This window comes from Juglans regia, chromosome 3, assembly GCF_001411555.2.
Source record: "Juglans regia cultivar Chandler chromosome 3, Walnut 2.0, whole genome shotgun sequence".
Taxonomy (NCBI): Eukaryota; Viridiplantae; Streptophyta; class Magnoliopsida; order Fagales; family Juglandaceae; genus Juglans; species Juglans regia.
In genome coordinates, this window is record NC_049903.1 from 2,735,582 (window position 1) to 2,759,427 (window position 23,846).

Genomic DNA, 23,846 nt, shown 5'->3' on the forward strand with positions numbered 1-23,846 from the left:
TTTGTCCCTTTCTTTGCTCCGAAGAGATTTTTTTTTTTTTTTTTTTCCTCCCTCTTCCACTTCTTTTCTTTGTTTGCTGGGGAATTCTAGATAAAAACCTATCTAAGGTCGGTGTTTAATGATGCTGATCGCACGGCTGTAGTTTCTTTCCCCTGTCTGCTCGTATTTGAGATTCCGTTTCCGAAAGCAACATGCAAACATTACAATTTACGAGTTACGTGTTCGAATTGGATTATCAACCATTTTCTGGAGGATTGTTTTAAATACAATTATATTTAATTTAATATTAAATATTTTATTATAAAAGATATTTCATCATCAATTAAAATAATTTTATACAATATATTAAATTTATAAAATAATTTTACAATTTAACATATTATATTAAAATATTTTAAAATTCAGTTTACAAATTTAATTTTAAAAAATATTTTTCTTTTAAGTATAATTTATGTTGTTCAAAGTTTTCATTGGAAATTATATCCCTCCTCGCCCTGTATGGATCATCTAATTTGATGAAAGAGTTAAAAAAGAGACCCATTTATCGTTGCTGTGATAACATATTCCATGTACATAGTTAAAAGATTCAAAAGCAATAGTATATTTAAGTCCTATTTAGATTCAAAAAGTGTTTTATCTCATTTTATTTTATTATTATAAATTTTATAAATTTTCACACAAAATTTAATAAATAATTTAATTTTTTTAAATTTTAAAATAATAATAATATTCTAATAATATTTTTTTTAACTTTCATCTGAAATTATCTCATTTTATCTCTAAATCAAAACCAATCCATAGAGATGAGAACAAAATGTACAGTAATAATATGCTGCAATTTTTTTTATATCTTATTCTATTTTTTTATTACTAGTTCAAGACATTTTTTACGGAAATATTTAGTGGTCATTTTTTATAGGTATCTTTTAAGTAAAAAAAAAAAAAATCTATTTATAAGCCTTATATTTTACACACCCAACACATTGATGATATAGCTATATTAAAAAATAATTTCAAGTTTTAATATTTTTGAAATATAATAATTCTAGCTATAAGTCGCGTATTAATACAACAATTTATGTGTAGCAATACTCTAAAAAAAAAATAGTCAAATACCCAAAAAATGCGAATTTTGAAATATCGTTCCTAGACATTGCAACCCTTTCATAATCCCCTCGCGCGAGTCAATGGCAACTTCTCTACATCAATCACCTCACAATCTATAAAAAAATGCATAGCCTAATTTGTGTAAAAAAAAAATTGATATTGTAAAATAAATACTATCCCATTTTTTAAATTTAGTTTTCAATCTCTACTCAATTCCCCTTAGATTTTCCATGTTACTGCGCTAGTTAATTTTAGTGGCTTAATGTTTTTTAACAAGTAGATCATCGTATTTCGTGGGCATTTGCTTTAAGGTCTGATCACTTGTGTATCCATATGGCATATAATATTTAAGATGTCTTGGGCTTTTATACTTGTTATGATTGTGATTCGTTCACCCCTTACTCCTGCCTACGTAGAGAAATAAAATGCAAACGAAATCAATGTTTAAAATTTCATTTCGATTTAAGCAATGAAATATGTTGATATTGGTATGTTCTGGTGTTTCATTTTAAGATTAATCGTATATACAAACTAATAATTAATATAATAAATACATGCATATGCAAGTACATATAATATATGTATATACATGTAGAAACTTATAAAATGAATATAGGTAGAAAACATATAAAAGAAAAAGTAGAGATATTCACGTTAAAATATAAAAATCACAAACACGGGTTGAGACATATAAAGAAAATAAAAAGATAAAATAAATAAATAACTGAGAAACTATTTAAAATAACTAGATCTATAAAACAAAATAGAGAGAGGAGACGTATTTAAAATTACAAGAAAATTAAATTTATATAAATATTTTTAAAATTTTAAAATTACATAAATGGCATATAAATTTAAAATTTATGCAAATATCATAAAAACTCATGAAAATAGAAAATTAACATTAAGGGCTGGTTTGGATTCAAGTATGAGATGAGATAATTTTAGATGAAAGTTGAAAAAAAATATTATTAGAATATTATTATTGTTTTTAGATTTGAAAAAAATTGAATTGTTTATTATATTTTGTGTGGAGATTTGAAAAAATTGTAATTATGAAATGAGATGAAACACTTTCTAAATCCAAACAATACCTAAAACAATCCGAAAATGAATATGGTACATAATACAAATTTTAGCGGTCCAAATAGGTCGGGCAGAAATCCAAAGCAAAATAGAACAATAAGGTATAGTATGTTGAGTATTATAAGGAAACAAAAAATTACAACAAGAACAACGAAATATAATTTAAAACTACGGATGAAACAAGTTCAACTCAAAGTCCCAACCATATTAGATTAAGGTATTAACTCAAAATGGTTAAACCAAAGCCATACGGTCTCTGTGACAAATGTTCCGAAGCTGGTAAGAATAAGAATTGATTTGTAAATTGGTTCGTAAAATGTAATCGTCCAATTCATTGTATACCGCGTTAACACATTGCTTACCATGAAAGTTCATTATAGTTATTAAGAAAATCAAAATACAGCAATTTTTTATATAACTATTGTGGCATGATTCAATATCAATGATATATTCAGTATATCAATAAGAGAAATGATAGTTGCAGTAATAAGTGCACAAATTTCACGCAATCATTTTGAAAAAAATGAATATATATATGATCCACATATAAAAAAATTAATTTTTTAATAATAGACTTCACTCTTTTTCAAAACGACCATGTCACTGCACGTAGCATTACTTGTGGCTAGCTCCCCCAAAATATATCCTCAAAATTAATTGGAATGCAGCTGTGGACAAAAACCATTGCAAAGTAGGGATTGGAGTTGTTGATCTGGGCTGCAAAAATCATTAAATCATGGTTGCAAAACTCTGTGCTGATCTGGGTTATAAACGTATTATAATGGAAGGAAATGCTGTGAAAGTGATTAATGCATTTTCAGGCGAAACAGAACATTCAAGTAGTGCAGGATTGTTAACTATGGATACAAAACAAATACTTGCTAATATAGAGCAATGGTCGATCCAACATGTGCCCAGGGAGATGAATCAAGTAGCCCATGTTTTAGCAAAGAGTGCTCTAGGCTTGTTAGAAAATACTCTTGTTACTGATATGATCCGTGATTGTATTCTTCCCTTCATAGAAGGGTGGTATTTTATAAACTGTTGTTGGAACAAAAACAGAACAATTTCTTGGATGCTCTGGAAAAACAAGACAACCAATTTCTCATTTCGATAACAATCTCTTCCCAATTGGTCAACAAATAACAATTTAGTTAACATAAATTTCTTTAAAGAAATGAGGCCAATGGCCAAAAAGTTATCTGTTGTTGTTATAGAAAAAAGTAAGAAAGCAAAATAAACAAGTGGTAATAATCAACATCATCAATGAAGTAAAGACATTTTATCGTGAATGGTACAAAAAAATACACAATTGACATATTACGATTTCCTCTATGGTTAAATAAGAACAAGGTTACTAATGGTTTTAATTTCCATAAATATGATACAAAAGGCCCTATAACTTTGATTTCCTTTTTATCCCACAATTTCTCAGAAACCAACCAAAATTATTGACAAAATCATCAACTTAAAAACAAAAGCAAGCATACCCACAATTAGTTGATGACAGAGTATCAAACACTAAAGAATTGTAGACATAAAACTATTGACATCTTGTCGTCGTTACACGTTTCATGAACAACCAAACAGAACAAAAAGAAATACACAAATAGAAGAACTTACTGTTGAGTTCTTCAAGCCAGCAATTGACACTATCAAAGGTAGTGTCAAGCGCTTGTGGATTGCTTCAACGAAGAGAAAGGTATAAGCAGTTGGTAAGGTCGACCAAGTACGTAACTGCAATTCCTACAAACAAAAAAGCCCTAAATCCAAACAAAAACTAGGAACAATTTCCAAACTAAATCCGATTGAACTCAACTAATTCCAACCAATTCGTAAGCCCTAAATTTTGTAACACCGAACAAGGAACACAAATGCAAACACAGAACCTAGAAACCCCCAATAGACCTAAAAAATATCTTCATAGATGGTAAACCTCAAAATCCTCAGTCCCAAACTTCTTTCCATACAAAAAATGATAAATTAATCAACAAGATGAGGGTTATAGAACACAAATTTTAGGAGAGAGCGAATCATATGGGGAGAGAACTACGTATGTGAGGAATATGAAATACCCAGTGGAACTAGGAGAGGAAGAGACCACGCTGGATTAGAGATAGAGAGAGGAGAGGGTGGTGCAGTGGCATCCCTAGTGCTGCAGTTCGAATTTGTGATGTTCTCCACTCCTACGATTTCATGAAGGGCGAAATAAGGAAGTGAAGCAGAGATGTGAAAGTGGGAAAAAAAATTAGAGGGAAATCAACTTACGGTAGTTTTGTGAGAAAATATCGAGAGAAGAGAGAGAGTGTTCTAGAAAAATAATAAATTAAAGATTTGCTCCAGTTAGGGTAGTTTTTGGAGGTGAGATAAGAATTTTGTATTTTATTTTAATATTTAAAATATTAAGTTTTAATATTATTATTATTTTAAGATTTAAAAAATATGTATTGAGATTTAAAAAAATTGAATTATTTATTATATTTTGTATGAAAATTTAAAAAATGTATAATAATGAAATGAGAATTTTATGTTTTGTTTGAGATCCAAACCTGCCCTTACAAGCAAATCTGACTTTATTTTTAGATATACTATAGCAAAAACTCTGTTCAGATCACCTTGTCTAATTCAATGAAGCCAATTTTTCATCTGTAATAGCTATTTGAAGGATTTGATTTACCTTTTAACTATTCTAATGAAAATGTTCTAACATGTCGTATTGTCAAACGATTTTGCTATGCTACATAATGCCGCATCAATACGTAAAATAATTGCTAATAATTATTATCGCACCCTCGTACTTTCGTTGGGAACACAGGAAAAATACGTATAATATAATCGTGTGTTGTGAAATATCTTAGGTCTTATTTTGGTAAATAAGATATTCTCATATATTCTTAAAATATATTATAATTGTTTTACAAATATTATTAAAATATAAAATACTTTTAAATTTTGAATTTTTAACTTTTTTTATCCAATCATTATCTAAGCACAAAACACTATAATTTTTTTAAAAGTAATATTACATACAGTCGTAGAATGTACAAATTCTGTATAGTCGTTTTGAAAAATAATAGAGTCTACTATTAAAAAATTAATTTCTTTTTATGTGGGTCTCATATTTATTCATTTTTTTCAAAGTGATTGCACGGCACTTGCACACTCACGACTGCAAGTATCAATTCTCTTTTTTTAAACTTTTAAACAAAACACAAAAAATAATATAATATTTTTAAATTCTAAAACAAAAATTATATTCAGATAATTTTTTAACTTCATAATATTTTTATTCACTATTTTCTCTTTCATCTCTCAAAATTTAATAAAATATCATAATTCAGACTATTTAATTACTATTTATAGAATTATGAAATATCATGTATCCAAATGTATTTATATACATATATATGTATATTAAAAAAAACTGGGTTCCATCTACCATACGAGTAAGGATACATCTATCACTATTTTACAACTCATTTTCAAATAATAAATGAAATCATGCCACTTCATTAAAAATAATTTTGAATATTACAAAACTTCCATAAATTTCATTTAGAGTTGTTAAATGGTTATAAAATAATTGTAAGGTTATTATTTTCACTGCTAATATATATATGATACATTGATGACACTTTTTTCAACTTTATATAATTATGTTTTAAAATGAGGGGGTTTATATAAATTGATGTTATTTTTATAAAATATTTTATAAAAATACCCCTTATTTAAAATAAAATCATATAAAAGATTGTAAAAGATATTGTATGTCTATTATTTTTCATATATATATATATAATTTAGTTGGTGCAAGTTTTTTGTAAAAAATATTATTATTTTTAATTTTTGACTACATTTAAGGAGTAATGACGTATATAATTGTGCAAGTTTCATACAATATTTGTAATAAAATTATAAATTTGTAATAAAAAAATTATTTTTTCTTTAAAATACTGAACAGGACTAAGTAATCATTTCCCTTTTTTCATATTTAATTAAAATTCTAAAAAATTCATGTTTTCGATTTGCCATCCGGATTAAAAAAAGATAATGATATCCTGCATCTCATTTACTATTTAGTTATTTTTTTTATTTTTACTATTTAAATCTGGATTAAAAATCCTAAAACATGATCTTATTATATAATTTAAAAAAAATAATTTCAATCAATCAATTTAATCATGTAATTTAATTAAAAATAAATTTAATTTTATAAAAATTAATTGAAAGAGTAAAAGAAAATTAGTTTTTATAAGATTAAATTTATTTTTAATTAAATTATATTTATTTTCTTTAAAGTTATGCAAAACTGTAATGTTATTGAATTTTTATTACAAATTTAAATAGTAAAATGAAAAAAAAATACTAAATAGTTAATCGGTAATAAAAGAGAGAGAAGGGTTTTGAAAATTGTAATCCCCATCCGGAGAAAACCCAAGCCCCCATATTCCACGAAATTACACGAAACGGAACGACCTCAGAGGCCATAATGGTGTCGTTATTTTGGAGAAACCTAGGGGTAAACTCTGACAGACACACCTAAGAAGGAAAGTGCCCAACGTATAGTCCTCTCCCGACGGACCGACACCGACACCGCCACGCAAACCCCAAATCCAGCCAAATTTTGGCGGAATCCCCGCTGTCTTTCGCAGTTATCTGCCAATTCAAAAATCAAATACAGCTCCATTCATCCGGAGCAATTAAAAAAATATCCTATAAATCTTACCCACTTCACTCACCCTTCTCACTGAACAAATCAAAGCAGTCAGGGTTAGGGTTAGGGTTTTGAGCAAAATGAAAGCTTCCCTCAAGTTCCGGGACGACCAGAAGCCACTTTTTAGGGCCAAAGTCCCACTCAGCATCTTGGGATTGCCGTTTCAGTCAGGAATCGTCGCCGGCGAGTCGAAGGAACTCACTCTCAATCTCGGTACTTTCTTCGAATCCGGACCCTCGCTTAAGATCTCGTACCGCCCCAACGAGACGTGGAACCCGTTCTCCCTCGTTGTTAAGACCGGAATCGGGTCGTACGGCTCACCGATCTCCAGCCCGATGCTAATGAGCGCCGAGTTCAATTTGCTTGGGCGCGGGAACCCTAGCTTTATGCTCCACTTTAAGCCTCAGTTTGGGGATTTCTCAATTAAGAAGTCGCAGTCCTCGATGTTCGACAGGACGATTACGTCTCCTAACGGCCTCGTTTCAGAGGACGATGCGTCGATCGAGGTAGTGGAGGGCCCGGCAATGAACGGGGCATTCTACGGCAAGAAAATAACGGCTCTGACTTCCGATTCGCCTTCCGGAACGATCGTCAACGTGTTATCTGGCATGGAGGTGGCAGCGAAGACTACCTTGCCTGTGAGAGGGCGCGCTATCGTGAATTTCCGGTGGGGAGTTAGGGTTCCTGCGGAGCTGAAGAGTGTGGGTAGTAATCCAACGGCAGGGATTACGTTCCAGAAGATCCCCTTCCTGGTGATGAACAAGATCGGGATGGAACACGTGGACGGCGGGGATTCGAAGAAGACAACTGCCAAGTCCAGCCCGGATTTGACCCTTCCTGCGAATGCTGACGTGGCGGAGGCCTGCTTTATAGTGAAGCGGCAACTGGAGGTGTTGCAAGCCGAGAATGGGTCGTTGAAAAAAGCCGTGGAGGAACTCCGGCGAGAATTCGCCGCCGGTACGAAATCGGTATCAACTGTTGGAGAGTCGTACTCGGGGAAAAACCGAGACATGGAAAGAAATGGAATTAAATCCGATAGGCGAAACAATGAGAAGGAGGAGCTGAAGAAGGCGATGATGGGAGCCACCGGGGCTTGAATAAAAGTCCGTCCGAAACGGATGGAAAGATCGTCGACGTGTGGGGTTAGTTAAGTAATTTAGTAGGTATGGCCCTAAAGATGCTGGTAAACTACATAGTATTATCAATTTTGTGGACTTTTGGTTGGGAGGGAATTTCGAATATTGTTAATTTGGTAGTGTTTATTGTTTTGGTTAGAGTCAATGTCACATGTGACAAACTTTTGCATATGTATATGTAAATTTTGTTTTGTTTGGCCATGTAGTTAAAAAAAAAAATACATAAATAAAAGAAACATGCATGGAGAGTGGGAATATGGTTAGGCTTCGACCTATGCCTATGCTGGTCCAGCATATCAAATGCCAACCATTTCAAGGTGCGAGTTTTAAGGGAAAGGCTTTAAATTTAGACAAGGACTTGACTGTCTGTTTTTCCTCTTGCATTATTGGACTTAAAAGACTTTTCATTTTTGGAGGCATTATTGGATTTGAGACTTTTCTTTCACGCCTACCCACTTCACTTGGTGTTAAAAAATTGCCCAATCCATAAATCCAATGCACGTAAATATACCTTGCTCCGACAATTTAAAAAAACCACAACTTCAAAGGTTTATTTTTCATAACAATGTAAAGGAAACAAATTTAGTAGATTATGAGGAAAACGCCTCTATTCAGACCATACAATACATCATTGAAACTCCCATTTTAAGGAATCTCATTAATTTGCTTTTTACGCTAACACCCACAAAATGTAAAAAAGATAAAGATAAAAAAAGAAGAGAAGAATATCTTTGGATTAACTTGATGACACAGGCAAAGACTTGATTCCAATTCTTGGTTGAAATGTAGAACTGATCGGACCTAAATTCTGAGTCATTCTCATCGTCATACCTATGACCCTTTTATCGCCCTGCCTCGGCCTTTGCTGAACATTTAGCTCCTTTCGCGCACCTCTCCTCTCTCTCTCTCTGTGCGTGACCAGGAAGAATTCAATTGAATCACTCACGGTTACAGGCCACGATGGCGTCATCCTCCGCCCACAGATCTTCGAGCACCCAATGCACCATTCCAAAGCGATATCGTGATATTGCTGGCCCTCTCGTACACGGTACTGGGAGGTTGTCATGGCCTTGGCCCTTTGGGGGAGGGCTAGCGCTTGAACCACCACGCAGACGCTTTGGAGCGGTGCCCTCGACATGAGAGGTATGGCCAGCTCCATGGGTTGGGTGCCCTTCTCTCACCGGTTTCTCTGAATCCTCGACTTGGCCACTGTCTTCAACTGGGTCTCTCTTTATCTGTCGGCTGATCGAATTTTGTTGGTGGGTCCTGTGTTTTTTCATCGTGTCTATTTGGCATTTCTGTGCTTTGATAGTTGGATTTTTGTTCTCTCTCTCTCTCTCCCTCTCCCCCCCCCTCTCTCTCTCTCTCTCCTTTTTAATATTGTTTCTGATTGGTTGTCTTTCATTTATATGATCTATAATTGGGTTGCGCACTGTAGATGCTTTCGAGTTGGTTTGTGATCTTTTTTTTTTTGGTTTAAAATCTTGATTAAGGATCGTTGATTCGTCGGCTTCGCCGCAGTTACTGAAGCCTTTTATTTCTCTAACTTGATTCGGTGGTGATGCTTTTAAGATGTTGTTTACCCATTATATTTGTAATCGTTGATTGTGTGCTCAATTGTAGTGTTCTATTTAATTCGATGGGAAGATGGATGAAGTGCACATCAATAATGAGATGTATGAAATATTGGGTTTGCAGCAATATTTCATATCCTTAATTGTTGGCTTCATATCCTTCCGTTTTCAAACCGTTTGCTATCTTAATTGTTGGCTTCATATCCTTCCGTTTTCAATTTGACCGTCAAATTCTTTGGCCAAGTCCGCAAGAGAACTGGATCGCATCTATATTACTTCCTAGATAATTTATTGAGAATAGATCGTGGGTCTTTATGATCACGAGAACTTTTTGCATTGATGAATGATATTCTGGTTGGGCGTTTGATATTGATGAAAGTAGAAGATTATCATTGTTTTCCATTATGCCTTCGTTATACTTCATAGTCTTTCTTGGCATTTTATAGGCTTAAGGGAGAGCAAATTTGGAAATCGTCCATCCCTTTTCCTTTTCTTGATTTTTTTTTTCATTCACAGCGATGGGAAATCTCTAGTATTTAATGTTGGCATTAGGAAGTCATTCTATTTTCATCATATTGTGAAGGATGCTTAATTTACTATGTGGTACTTGCACTTGGTTGAAAACTTCAAATTACCAGCTAGCAAAACAAAATTGGTTCAAAGAAGAGTGAGATCCTTAGAATAGTCGGCATGATTTGTTAGGAGTTAGAATAGAGGTTATCTATCTTTGTTTAACTAGTTGAAGACTATTGTTTGGCCTTTTTCTAGGTGCATTTTAGGGAAACGTAATCAAGGAATACTTAATGGAAGTAACACTGCTAGGGGCCACATCAAAAGAGTTTATCTATCCTTCTAAATAAGGGAATTGCAAAGGTTTTGCTCTTGTAAAGCTAGAAATCCTGTGTTTTGTTGCTTGTGAGAAAGTGGTATTATCTATCCTTCTTGCACGAACGCATGCCCTCATTTAGATATGGTTGACAGTTTGTAATGATCTTTGCATACAACTATAATTTAGTTCATAACATCTACTCCATTAACATTTCACTTGTTTAATGTATAGAGACAAACGGAGAGGGGGAGGGGGTACCACAAAATTCATTCTGAAAACATCCTAATTTCGTTTTCTGAAAATGCTTATGTATTTTTTTCCCCCCTGAATACCATTGTGACACATGTAGCCAATGTTCTCAGAACACTTTGAAACACGGAGAACAATTTGGCTCATCAATGGCAGTTTTGCAGAAGTGAGGCATTTAGGAATATATCATTTTTCATTTCTTCCTTCAGCTCTCTCCCTTTGTCTCGTTCATGGAACTCCACACTCCAAAATCTCCTCCCTTTTTCATTTCTTCAAATTATATTTTTTGTGCCGATAGGCCTTCCTTCTGGTTGGGTTTGATGTTTTGTTGCGTTTTACAGTGGTGCAGGTGCTTGTTGATTGATGGTAATTTGTTTAGGTTGATAATGGTGTACAGGATTGTGGGTTTGGGTGGCATGGATTGTGGTGCAGCGTTGGACAGTTTGGACGGATGGGTATGGCGGTGATGTGGATGTGATCGTGGTTATGGGAGAGGAAAGTTGACCTGTGCTTTAGGTTAGTGAGGTACTTAACTCAATGCTTACTTGCTTTGATGTGAAATTGTGTGTCGCCGTGAGTTTGTTTTTCTGAATAAAGAACGCCCTTTATATGTACTCTGAAGACGTGACAGTATTGAAACCGATCGAGAGCAAGATGTGAGTAATTTTCCTCAAGTTCTCGATCTCCATCATCCACCCCTCATTCTATTTACCGTTTGACAACTATCTTAAAACTTCATTTCCCCAAACCAAAAATAATGTCTATATTAATTCGTTTTCTTGGCGCAGGTGCTGCGATATCCAAAGTTAGGAGCAGCTAGCATGTCAAAAAGAGAGCTAGTTATTATATTTAGGATTGGGGAACCCTGTCACCTCAACTCTGCTTGGGAGATACCAAAATTCAACCTTACGAATGCTCAAAGACCAAAGCGTTCGTTATGGACACCTGGGATGTGATCACGTGTCAAACGATTGGAGAACAAGCAACCAGTTTACAGCAGGCCGCAAGGGAACCTGTCTGATTGCCGGAGTAAGCCATTTTGGAATGGAGGATATCTCCTCCTTGTATATGATGCACAGATGGTGTGGGCTCCATGGATAACAGCGATGGGGACTAAGGTATTAATCCTTGACGATTATTTCTTAAATTTCGAATTTCAACTGAAATCTAAAACCGCAAAGTGATCTTTGGGTTGCTCGCCTGTGCGCAATGTTGATTTATGATTTTCTTTATATTTGCTTTGGTTGGCAGGGCTGGAGTTGTGGTTCAAAAGTACATAGCTAGAACCCATAAAGGCCACACACACACACACATAGATACATATATAGATATATATATATATATATATATCCTTTTTCAGGATATTTGAAAAAGAAGGCAAAGAAAGTGCAACCAACACCATCAAAAGGCACCCATTATACCAACAAAATCTTTTCGAGTCTTTTTTACTTACATGTTCACCGCCATAATATAATGTTACACGGATTCCAGGCAGGTGGGAATTTTAGCACATCAATGCAAAGATACCGCTTCTTTTGAAGTAGTTAACATATCCAAAAGACCGAAGCAAGTAACTGTTTTTCTAAGTGGGTCCAAATCCATAAAATAAAATGAATCGGACACTGCCGAAATCACCAACTTGCTCATCGTCTGCCGCAACCGAATCCCCACCACATCGGATCATTTACCTTGAAGAAGACCAATCTTCAAACCCCCAGTTGTGGAGTTGGTATCCTGATAAGTTCCAGCATAATGCTGATTTCTCCTCATCCTACAGATTGCCCATTCAAGTGTGGCTGCTCTCCATCTGCTACGAACCAAAGATACCCAAAAAAAAAAAAATTATATCGAGTTCTAACTCCCATATTTAAATTCATGATGACATTTAACAAATTTCTTCATCACGGTGAACAAGGTCTATCATTTAAAATTAGGCATAAAGAGAAAGAAAGATAGGCAATAATGCACTTCAGTTGAGAGGGATTGCCGGATGGGGATACAAATATTACAAAAAATTGGCGTCAGTTCTTGACAGTCAAACAAGGTTTTCCGACTCAATGATAGATACAAAAGATTTGGGTAATCTTTTCTCCATTCATATGCCATCCAGTAAATACAAAAGTTTGATGGCAAAACACGTGATCAGCTTACACCATTTTAATGATGAAAAAAATTTGGATCCTCAGACGTATAGCCCTCTTTCAGGGGGCCTAATAGCACCTCAAAATTTTCATGTAGGCTTTTTTTTTTATTTTTTTAAAAAGAATTATCAATTATGCTAATAGAGATCGCCCCTCAAACATAATTTATACAGGTACAAGATCGGGCTATATTCCGCTAGAGAAATGGAAAAATGCAATGCCTACTATTATGTACACATGCATTTATTACCACTTTCACCATCAGATGCATACGCGAGCCTAGCAATTGCATCAACAAGTGCCTGTTCGTGCTCCTGTACACATGATGAATTTAACAATCAAATGTTGCAAATGACAAGGGAATAGAAAACTAGAAAAGTGAGGAAAGGTAGCTAGATGCATCACTTATCTTACTTTAAGCATTTTCTTTGCCTTCTCAAGTTCAGAAGGATCTGGATGACTAGCACTGAAAACTCTCTCCACCTGTTGGATATAAAATGAAAAGGACGTTGATAGAAGAACAAAGTATTAAATTAATTGGCTAAGTTCCATCATACATACCTCCTTTACCAATGTATCAGTGTTAAGCAATTCTAAATCATCAGAAACTTTCTTTCCAATGCCATTTTGTGATGGGGGAAATTCTTTTCTAGATTGGCCCTTTATTGATCCCCTTCCCCTTCCAGCACCTGGAATAATGCCAGCACGGCTAAAGGGTTTCTTAACCCCACGGGGTTGCCCACTGTGACCCCCTCGATGCAGGATGCCTGGATCCTCACCTTCCCATCGGATATCCTCAGGAGAGATCTGTAATTAGTAGGCTATCAGTAATTTAGAGAACGAAATGCATTCAAATAAAGATAACAATTAAAGGATGAAATTTAAGGTGCAGACTGACAGAGCAGTGGCTTCACCGGCCAAAACAAAGGAAGGAAAATATACGCCTCATAAAGAATGAGAAGACAGCCAGCAAAGTGGGAATTAAGGCCCGGTTTGGATATACAAAACCATCTCATCTTATCTCATCTCATCATTACAATTTTTTCAAACTCCCAGACAAAATATAATAAACAATTCAATTTTTTCAAATCTCAAAATAAAAATAATATTAAAAATTATATTCTAACAATATTTTATTTAACTTTCAACAAAACATTTTGTCTCATCTGTGAACTGCGTAACCAGGTCTTGTTAAGACCTAAAATTGTCAACCAGAGATGGCACAACTTACTGTACTGTTGTTGAACTGGGAGAGGGGGGGTGGGTTAGAGATGAGGGGCATTGGACTTACTTCTTTGAGATCAACCCATTCCCAGGTCTCATTGGCCGTATTCATATCATATACCAAAGCATGCCGACCCTGTTATTTATAAAAATCTAGTCAGCATGGCTCAAGATTTGCCAAATAAGAAACATTTAAAATGAAAAATCAATTTTAACATGCTAGCCATTCCCACGAACTGGGTTCTAGCCTTAAAGTATTAGGCTGTCAAATTAATTGTTCCATGGTCATATCTAAAATGTTAAAAAATAGAGCGATGGGGAAGGGCTGAAATACCCTTCACATTAGTTTTGGACAGGACATAAGCTTAACATTATTTACAATACTTGTTGGTATTTAACAAGCAGGTAACCACAGGGAAGTAAGAAGATAAAAGTTCACATTTCACCACAACCAACATGTGAAAATAGTGTAGATAGAGTAGGCAAAAATAGATAAAACAATCAAATGCAAAACCTGAACATAAATGTGTTACTCCAGAAAAAGAAGAATCATCAATGTTTAAGAATGCTTTATGGCAGTCATACCACTAAGCTTCTTTTTTATGAAGGTCAGCTGCTAGATTCTCATTATCCCTTTGGGAAGGAGTCTCTAGCCAAGCACCGCATTGAGGATGGTTTCTAAGTTTTGATTGGTATATGGAGACAAATTATGCTGAAGGAGGGTGCAATAGTTTCCAACAACCCAATGTGAGTGTGCCTGCTCTCTAAGCTTCTTGAGGAGGCCAAACTTATTTCACTGGATGTACATATCTTGCTAAGGGAAAAATTCTTTTTTCTTTTTTCGAATGATGATATGGTGAATCCTTATTGGCAAGGTTGACAACCTACACGTGTTCATGTACCTATTATCACTCTTCATCTCATTCATTCTCTTAGTTTACTTTTTTTTTTTAAATAAAAAATAAAAAAGTAAAGGTACCACATTTATTAAAAATCCTTGGGGCGCAACTCAAGCACATATACAAAGAACACCTATCTTTTTTTTTGGATGATGGGAAACCACCCCACGGCAGAGCCCTTAGGACTCACCCATGGAATCTAAACTCCCGGGAAGACTAGCACAACAAGCCACTGCCATGGCCTCCCACTTAAATCGATGTTTGATCCCAGGGGGAATCGAACTTGTGACATGGGGCTCATGCACACAAGTTCACCCTTACTAAGCCTGTGTAGAAAACGTTAGGATCCGATCCGTGTGACCCGACCCGAACCAGAGAGAGAGAGAGAGAGTTGAAGTAACTTGCGGGTCAAACTAGCTGAAACCGATATCCTTTTAAGTCGTATAAGAAAAAGTTCAATGACACTGAAGCCAAAAGCTCAAAAACCCTAGCCTCCATCAAGAACAACATATGCGGTCTTTGCAGCTTCTATCACCTTACTCTACGTCGCCATCAAGAACAACATCGACGTCGAGTCCTTGCTCGAGAAATTGTACATGGGTGGTGTCGGCTCCTCCACCAAGGATCACGCTCCCCTTGAAGATTCGTCTTCTTCTTCTTCAGATGGGTTTGTGGTCGAAAACGAGACAGTGAAAGATGGCTGAGATTTCGTAGAAGGTTCTGTTGTCGGAAACATTTTAGGGGGTCCCTGTGTTTTTTACCAATGTACAACGAGAAAGAGGTGTGCTTTTTGTTTTTCTCTGTGGATTTGTTTAGTTTTTTTTCCCTACTTTCGTGTTTTTTACCATTGGGGTTCTTTTTTTTTTTTTTTATAAGTAAAAATATTGTATATATCAAAAGGAGAAACCAAGTACACTGAATGTATACAAGAAAAACACCTTGCCCAAAATGACCCAACAAGCCCCTAATGACCCAAAAAGCCCATAAAAAATCAACCCAAAGTACATCAGACCCGACCCCAATCCTAATTTCCCGTAGAACTAACACTCTCCCCGAACACCAACCCTAACACCTTGATACCTATCTTCACAATACCCTCCCTTTAGACTTCCCTCTAATTGAACTACCACCCTTAGCATCGTAATTGATTGTCGAAAAGAGACGCTGTAACTCTCTGCTTTTCTTGAAGCTTGATTTGGTTTCAAGTGTGCGGCTTGCCTCGATCGTAGTAATTAATTAGTTCGTTAAATTTGTCTTCACATCCTCCATGTGAAATTCCCACGAACTACTGAATCTCGTTAACTTTAGGCAGAATCCAATCCGCTATTGGAGGAAGAGAGACCAGGGGAGCCACAATGTCCCCATCAACCTGCACTCCCGACTCTAGACAATCCTCTACACAAGGCACCAACGCCAAGCCCATTGGTTCTCCAGTAACTCCATTGGTTCTCTCCAATGGTATCGGGGTCCCCATTGGAGATTCTGGGGTGACAACAAGTCCCTTCACCTCTGGGATGATAGCGGATCCTACATCTCCTTCAGACCTCGGTAGTACACCTTTTTCCTTCAACTCTAACGAAGGAGCCATGGTTTCTTCCGGGACCAAGGGTGTAATACCGACTACCGGCAGTACACGAGGCGAATGACGTTCCATTACTGATGTCTCTACGCCAATACCCGATGTAGACCCCACTTCAAATAACCCATATTTCCTTTTAATCCGCCATACTCTCCTGGATTTGGTTATAGGGATAGGGCCGAATCCGATCTTCCGTTTTCCTTTTTCTAAGTTTAAAGGATTCGGGCCTATCATGTTTCTTACCACCTTGTTGCCTCCAGCTGAAAGCCGATCTATTTTCGTAGACATGAAAGTTATCGCTGTCTTCAACTCGACAAGTTCGGTTTCCATCTCCTTTAGAGACTTGTGCATCTCGAGAAGCTGGTCTTGAGGTGTGATTGGCAGACCCTCCACACTCTGAACCCCTGAAGCATGTCCCGTCTTTAGAGTTGCCGCACAGGATTGCCTCGCCACCGAGGATGTACTTGGGTCTTTCTCCAAGTTCTCCCTTCCTACCACACCACCTTGTCCTTCCAAGCCGTCACTCCCTCTCTTACCGAAGGAAAAATGACGCAGCACCTCCCCTATCCTTCTCCAACCACTGCCCCCCTCTTCAGGAATGAAAATAAAATTCCTCCTCCCCCCACCACCATACTCCTCCACCACCATATAACGTCCATGAGCATTCGAGCAGCGATGTGCTGTGAAATTACGTCGACCTTCCCGGACAGTGGAGAAAAAATCTTGTTTCTTATCCTTAGTACACGCTTCTATGGCCTTGGTCAACCACTGCACTGTTGTCGAACCCAGAACCAACTTAGATATCACCCTTCGACTCCTTTCAGTAATGGCCAACATGCTTCCCTCCTTTACCAATGTAAATGATTCAGATTCTATGGCCAACTTCATAGAAGAACCCATACTGACCCACTCCCCTTCTTCAACAACCATTCATCATCTCAGAGAGGAATCTATGGGAACTGCAAGCACTGTGAAGTTGTGGACTCCAAGTCGTGCTCACTGCAAGCACTGCAGAGTTGCTGCAAATCGTGCTCACAGAAGACGCCGGAGCCTTCAGGGTCGACGACACACCCAACGGAGCCTTCGGGAGGATCGCCGGAGTACTCTGAGAGGCAAAACAGCGATATCTAAGACGCCGGAGGTTGAACCGACGCCGGACAGCCCTCAGCGAAGTCGCCGAGGTCCGTCGGCTTTATCTGTGCCTACGGTGCAGTGGGTCTCGCCGGCAAAGGGTGGGTGGCGGCAGATCTGGTTCCTTAGGATTTTCGCGCTTTGTAGTGTTTTCTCTCTCCTCTGGACCAACGCCGGACGGCCCTCAGGTAAGTCGCCCGGGCCCGTCGTCTTTTTCTATGACGACAGTGAGAGGTCACTCGCCGGCAAGGGTAGCGGCGGCGTCCTTAGGGTTTTTACGTTTGAGAGAGTTTTTACGTCAAACGTCTGAGAGAACTGCCATTGACTTTAATTGAGGTTCTCTTTTTGGTGCTATTTATTCTTTTCTCGGAAGATTCTAAAGCTCGATGCTTTTCTTTGCCTTGTGTTTTCATGGATGTTTGGGTCAGGTCTAGAAGTGGAATCGATTAGTTCCGTTTGTATTGATATGATTAGATTGTATAGGGATAGTGACATTTGTAAGGTTTTTTTGGATTTGATCGAACTACTCTGTAAGTTGTACTCTGTAACAATGGTTGTTTCCGATTTGGGGTTCCCATTACCTCCTTCCAATCTCGGGTCAAGTCGGCCCATATTGGGTTGATCCGTTATTGAGCCGTGTTGGATTGTGTTGGCCCCAAACATGAACCGGTTGGTCGGGTTGCAGCCCTAACCCTTACCACTTGGGCTACCCATGGGTGGGTAAGAACACCTATCTTATGGGTTGGGTAGCACAAATTAGTAAAATCTACAAAAGATGCAAACTGGGTATTGTCGTGGACCATAAATTCACTCAAAATCAAAAACCCTCATGGGATAGATGATTCCATGAGGACCTATTGCTAGTAAAAAAATTATTGCTCTTAGCCTGCTTTCATCCTAAGGTTGTCTCCCCCTTCTCTCTTCTATCCAATTTCTTATAGTGTACCTCCTCCTTCAAGAACACAAGTCCCAAAACAACCGGGGAATAAGCTTAACAAGTTTTAAACAAGTCATGGAAATAGCCTAAAGATAGAGTTCTGACCAATTGACTGAGCAATCCTTCCATGTGTCAAAACAAATTTGCTCATATTATATCTTCAATTACAATGTAACCATTATAACTTCTTATAATTTTTTATCAACCATTATAACTTCTTATAATTGCTTCGCTATGAGATAAATTTCAAAACTTTCAGCAAACCTCAGCAGCATTGTAATCTGTTATGACAGCCTCATAGAAGTTGTTGTCATCAGGCCATCTTGTCCACACTTTTCTTCCAACTAATGCATCAGGCATTGCAGCTTCAGTAGATTCATTTGCGACCAGGGCTCCGGAAGAACTGCGATTTGTGAAATGTCTACTTCCAGCAGGAGCTGATGAAGGGTACTGCATTGACTTCATTGAGGGCAAACCAGGCATTGACTGAACCTGCCAAAGAAAAATGGAATATTAAGAACAAAACAAAGTTCAGGTCAAGCTAAAATATTCATTTGCACTTATACAGCATAAAACGCCTATGATTAGGCTTTTTAGCACTGGATCCAAAGCAGCTCCTTGCTTTGCAGCCAAAGATGGATCAATCAAAGCCAGGAATGGCAGCAAATGATAGAGAAGGTACCGATTGGGTTGTCTTCTGTTTTTTGCGGGATGCTGAAACAGTTGGACTGGGTACAAGATCATGAACAAGCTGAGAAGTGTTGAGCCTGGGAGGTTGCTTCCCACCTGACTGTCTCCACTCCCTGATATCATGTTCAACAGAAAACATTAAATTGCAAAAGCGATAGAATCCTTGCACTTTTACAACATTATTCCCAATTGCAATGATTTCATCAAACAGCCAAACCTTATCTTACAAATGATGTCATCAGCATTAACCTTGCTCAGAAGCTCCCTGTGTTCGTCATCTGATACTCTCAACTCTTTCCTAAGTTCAGTTATCATTTCTTCTTTCTCCTGATGGATAAACATATAATGGAGCAATCAAAATTTTGGCAGAAAATGTCGACATCAAAACTAATAAAGACATCTGAAGGAAGAAAAAAGTAATACCCAAGTAATGGCATTTGACTGAGCTTTAAAAGCACGCAGGACTGAATAATATGCATCTTGCTCAAGGTGATGAATTTCAGCCTCCATGTCACTATGTATCCTAAGGTATGGGACAGGACCTACAGCAGACCTTCCATTTCCTGTGACATGACTCCCCCTTGGAACTCTCTTTTGGTGAGATGGAGGAAGATCATCATCTGTATCTGAATGTTTTGCATTGGGAACATACGATATTTCAAAAGAATAAAATATTCCTGGAAAATTAATCTCACACCTGCTTGCACACACTGACACATGCGCATTGAAGCGTACACACACACACACTGGTTGCCTTCATGCATGGTATAGAGCACCAAAGAAACTTCTTTCTACGTACAAAGTATAGTGACAGGTCTATGGCTTGTAAGTTCTGTCCCAAATTTCCTCATACAATGTATAATCCCGTTAAATTTCATCGATTTGAATATTTTCAAATTTCTATTAAGTGTTATTTTTCCTAGTTTTACATCGCATGAGACTCTTGCGCACATACTCTGCATAAATTTCTCAATCATTTGGTTAGCTATATTACAGGAGAGAACACAGAGGCAAGCAAAAAAAAACATATATAAAGTTTAAATCTTGAAAGATTCGTGACTTGAGACTTCTTCCGTAATTGGCTAGACATGGTCGGCAAACATGAATACGAAAAAAATATATGGTACATGTAGTAATATGGAGAACACCCTGAACAATATTTTGCCGTCTAAACCCATATACAAAAAACTCCCAATGAGAAAAAAAATTCCAAGTTTTCCACCCTAGTTCTACGCCATAAAGAAGCACTAGCATGCATATACAACTGAAAAAGTCCAAGCAAAGCAACTGGAAACAATATCTACTTCCACGCTATGCTCAATATCTCCTCTCAATAAATAAAAAGCAGGAATAAACTATAGCCCTGACCAAGTACCCAAACTCGAGCACATCACAAAAAAGGGATAAATCACAAATTAAAGCCCTAAACCCTAATTCCTTCGCTTTTCCATAAACAAGACCTCACTACAAACCAAATCACCGAAAATTGGACCATAAAGGCATAAACTACAAAGCGAATCACCAGAAATTCCCCCGATTTCTATAACAAGGTAAAGATGAACTCACTCACCGCTGCTATCGGAAATATCGTAGTCCATGACACGAAGGGGACTTTAAATAGGGGTCGGAAAAAAGGGCTAGAAATCAAAGTAGCGTGTGGCGGGGTTCTTGAGGAAGATTAATGACGCCGATGCGGAGAGCGAAGGTCGATGAGATTTACAGGCGCTTGGTTACGAGAGAGAGAGAGAGAGAGAGAGAGAGAGATGCCGTAAGGCGTAAGGGTGAGTTTGTAGGGAGGGGTCGAAGAGAAAAATCAGTTAGCTAGAGGGATAGGGAGGAAATAGGGCTCGAACGGAGCTACGGAGAGAGAGAGAGAGAGGGAAGAAGGGACTCGAATGCAATGCTTCCAATATATAAATCTTTCAAGAATCAAGATATAGATAATATATACTTACATACACATATATATAGAGTCTGATCATCCAGTTCCGCTCTAATTGGAAATTTGGAAAAACAGCGTCTTATTCAACACACATTACATGGGAAGCTGGGACCACGCACACGTCCACCACCTGCCAGTTGCCACCGTGTTCTTCAAACAGCAAGCAAATTTATAAAATAAGCGTTAAACTTTATAAACAATATATTTAAATGTATCACATCAAATAAGAATAACGTTACTTAATTAAAAATTCATTTTTTTAAATAATTACGTATTACTTCATTAGCACCTCGCAATAGATACTAGATAGAGTGATTTAGTAGAGAAATATAACTTCCATTTAACTAGTAAATAATTTATCATTTTTATTATTTTATTTAAACATTAAAATATAAGGACAAATATGACAAATTACATATTGATTAAGAGGAAGTGTGTGGTGTAAGACTTTCTTGTAATATTTATCATTTAATGTAACTAATTAAGTGTCAACGTAAAATAACATACTTCATCAATTCCTCGTGGGAGTCACCTTGACAATAAAATGGAGGTTGGAACTTGGAAGAATGGGATGCTTTGACCTAACTACAACTTTATCACATGCAAGATTAAACATATTTCATCCGTTTGCTTAATTTCGTGTACCAAGTTCATATACCGAAACCCCACTCTAAACAACGGGTGCAACTCTGCAAGCCATTTACTTGTTGAGCAGAGAGAGAAAGGGTCCGATAATTATTACAATGCCATCACACTTTCGTAGTTCTTAAAGAAAAGAAGAAGAGAAAAAAAGAGAGAATTAATGCATGCGAGGGGAAAACAGATGCGTTGAATGCTGTATGCTGCTGTATATACCTGTCAACGAGGAAATAAAACAAGACATCAGAGATTGTTGGGTTGCTGCCTATACTAATGGACACCATTCATATCAACATCAAGTGCTTTAATGGAGATTCGGCCCAAGGAGATTTTGACATTATGGGGTTTCCTCTTAGCTCGAGGAAGACAGAAACATAGATGGGCGGGCCTGTATCTATTATTACCAATGGACCTTCAACGGCCTAAATTTTGAAGGACTTTACTTGGAAGAACCCAAAGAAGAAGGGGGAAAAAAATTGGAGGGTAATTTATAGATATGAAAAGTCATATCTATTTTCAAACTACAAGTTTGACAATAAAAGTACTCTTGTAAATTAAGTTCACAGTTAATGTGATTATTACAACATCATTAATATAATAAATATTGTTTTTTTTTTTTTAATTTGCAAAATATTAGCTTGTAAAACATTTGTAGAAAAAAATTTGTATTTTTAGTGTCTGTAGTAGGCCAGGGGTGAAAGTTGGTCGGTCCAGACCGAGCCAACCAAGGATCGAGACCCCTGAAATAAAGGACCGAGACTTTTCGGTTAGATCCTAATCCAGGGGTTTCCCACCCTGAACAAGACTGACCGAATTTAAAATATATATTATATATTATTTTATCAATTAACTAATATACAATATCAATTAACTAATTATATAGTAATTATATAAGTTAAAAATATAATTTTCATCTAATTTATTATTATTGAACATATAAAATAATTTTTTATTGAATTAGTTACATAATCCACATTAATAATTCACTTAATTTTAATTTAGTCTTTTCAATAAATTTCTTTATTAATTTAAAAAAAAAAGAAAAAAAAATGGTAAGACCGAACGGACCGACCAAACTAAACCGGACTAATAGCTACCGGTCCCTAGGGAAGTTTGGTCCGGTCTGGGAAAAATGATGGACTATAAATTTCGATCCATCACCCCCAAAACCGGACCAATTTACACACCTAGTCTGTAGCATTACTCGTGACAAGAAAAATATTTACAATTTGAAGTAGTACTACATTAATATATCTAAGTTTTTTGTTTTATAGTTCTTTTTGCAGTCCTAATATTTGATCAACTCTTTTTTTTGCCATACATCTTAGATCAAGCACGTACAGATTTCATCAAGCTGTTTGAATGCATTTTATAATTAAGTGTCCAAACTTAAATAGCTAAGACACATGATGAAAACTTGATTAATTTGTTGATCAGGAAGGTTTGGGGGCCGGGAGCCGTATAGAAACTAGAAAGAGAGGTGTGTGTATATATATACATATATACATATATATATTTTTATATGCGTGCATGGTTTAAAATGGCGTGGCAATGAAAGTTCGATTTCAATGTTCTTTTTATTGCTCTCATTCTCACGTACGTCATTCTCTTGATCTTGTAGTACATGAGCTACGTACATACGTACTAACCCCATGCATGATAAGTGACTCAAAATTCTAAAGCATCACGGTATTTTTGGTTGAGTTATGCTATATATTATATTCACATGCACTTTTATGGTATCGTATGGTGTTGATAGATAGTTTCAGTGTTTCACCATATATACGCAGTAATTAATATATCAGTATTTTTCTTTTTTACGAAATATTATCCTAATACTTTCCTCGTTGAAGTTATAAACTGGTCGACTGATTGGTTCTGGTCCTGCAGGAGGGTTACGACAAATTAATCTTGATGAAGTGGTTGAATTCCATGTCCATACCCGTAACCCATGATCCCATCGAAACAA

General features: G+C 36.5%; 2 protein-coding genes and 1 long non-coding RNA gene across 6 annotated transcripts; 2 read left to right on the plus strand and 1 right to left on the minus strand.

Moving 5' to 3' along the window:
- The first annotated feature begins 6,644 nt into the window (after positions 1-6,644).
- LOC108979703 lies at positions 6,645-8,318 on the plus strand. Its single transcript, XM_018950425.2, has one exon. It carries the CDS (start codon positions 6,988-6,990, stop codon positions 8,002-8,004), a length of 1,017 nt encoding a protein of 338 aa, XP_018805970.1. The 5' UTR covers positions 6,645-6,987; the 3' UTR covers positions 8,005-8,318.
- Positions 8,319-8,594: 276 nt separating this feature from the next.
- Positions 8,595-15,022, plus strand: LOC109014790. Of its 3 annotated transcripts, none has more exons than XR_004801065.1 (4): positions 8,595-9,302; positions 11,037-11,220; positions 11,484-11,813; positions 14,674-15,022. It is a non-coding gene; the product is annotated as an uncharacterized LOC109014790 (long non-coding RNA). The 3 variants fall into 3 exon arrangements; XR_004801063.1 differs by lacking the exon at positions 14,674-15,022 and adding an exon at positions 11,947-12,013; XR_004801064.1 differs by lacking the exon at positions 14,674-15,022 and having other exon boundaries at positions 11,484-11,892.
- Positions 12,083-21,241, minus strand: LOC108979702 (protein EMSY-LIKE 1-like). Of its 2 annotated transcripts, none has more exons than XM_035688048.1 (10): positions 20,867-21,241; positions 19,720-19,922; positions 19,514-19,623; positions 19,289-19,409; positions 18,871-19,098; positions 14,128-14,196; positions 13,398-13,643; positions 13,251-13,319; positions 13,087-13,150; positions 12,083-12,505 (listed from the first exon to the last, which is right to left on the minus strand). In XM_035688048.1, exons 1-10 carry the CDS (start codon positions 20,892-20,894, stop codon positions 12,462-12,464), a joined length of 1,182 nt encoding a protein of 393 aa, XP_035543941.1. In that variant the 5' UTR covers positions 20,895-21,241; the 3' UTR covers positions 12,083-12,461. The 2 variants fall into 2 exon arrangements, with proteins under 2 accessions (XP_035543941.1, XP_035543942.1); XM_035688049.1 differs by having other exon boundaries at positions 12,083-12,502; positions 20,867-21,240.
- Between the last annotated feature and the right edge of the window lie 2,605 nt (positions 21,242-23,846).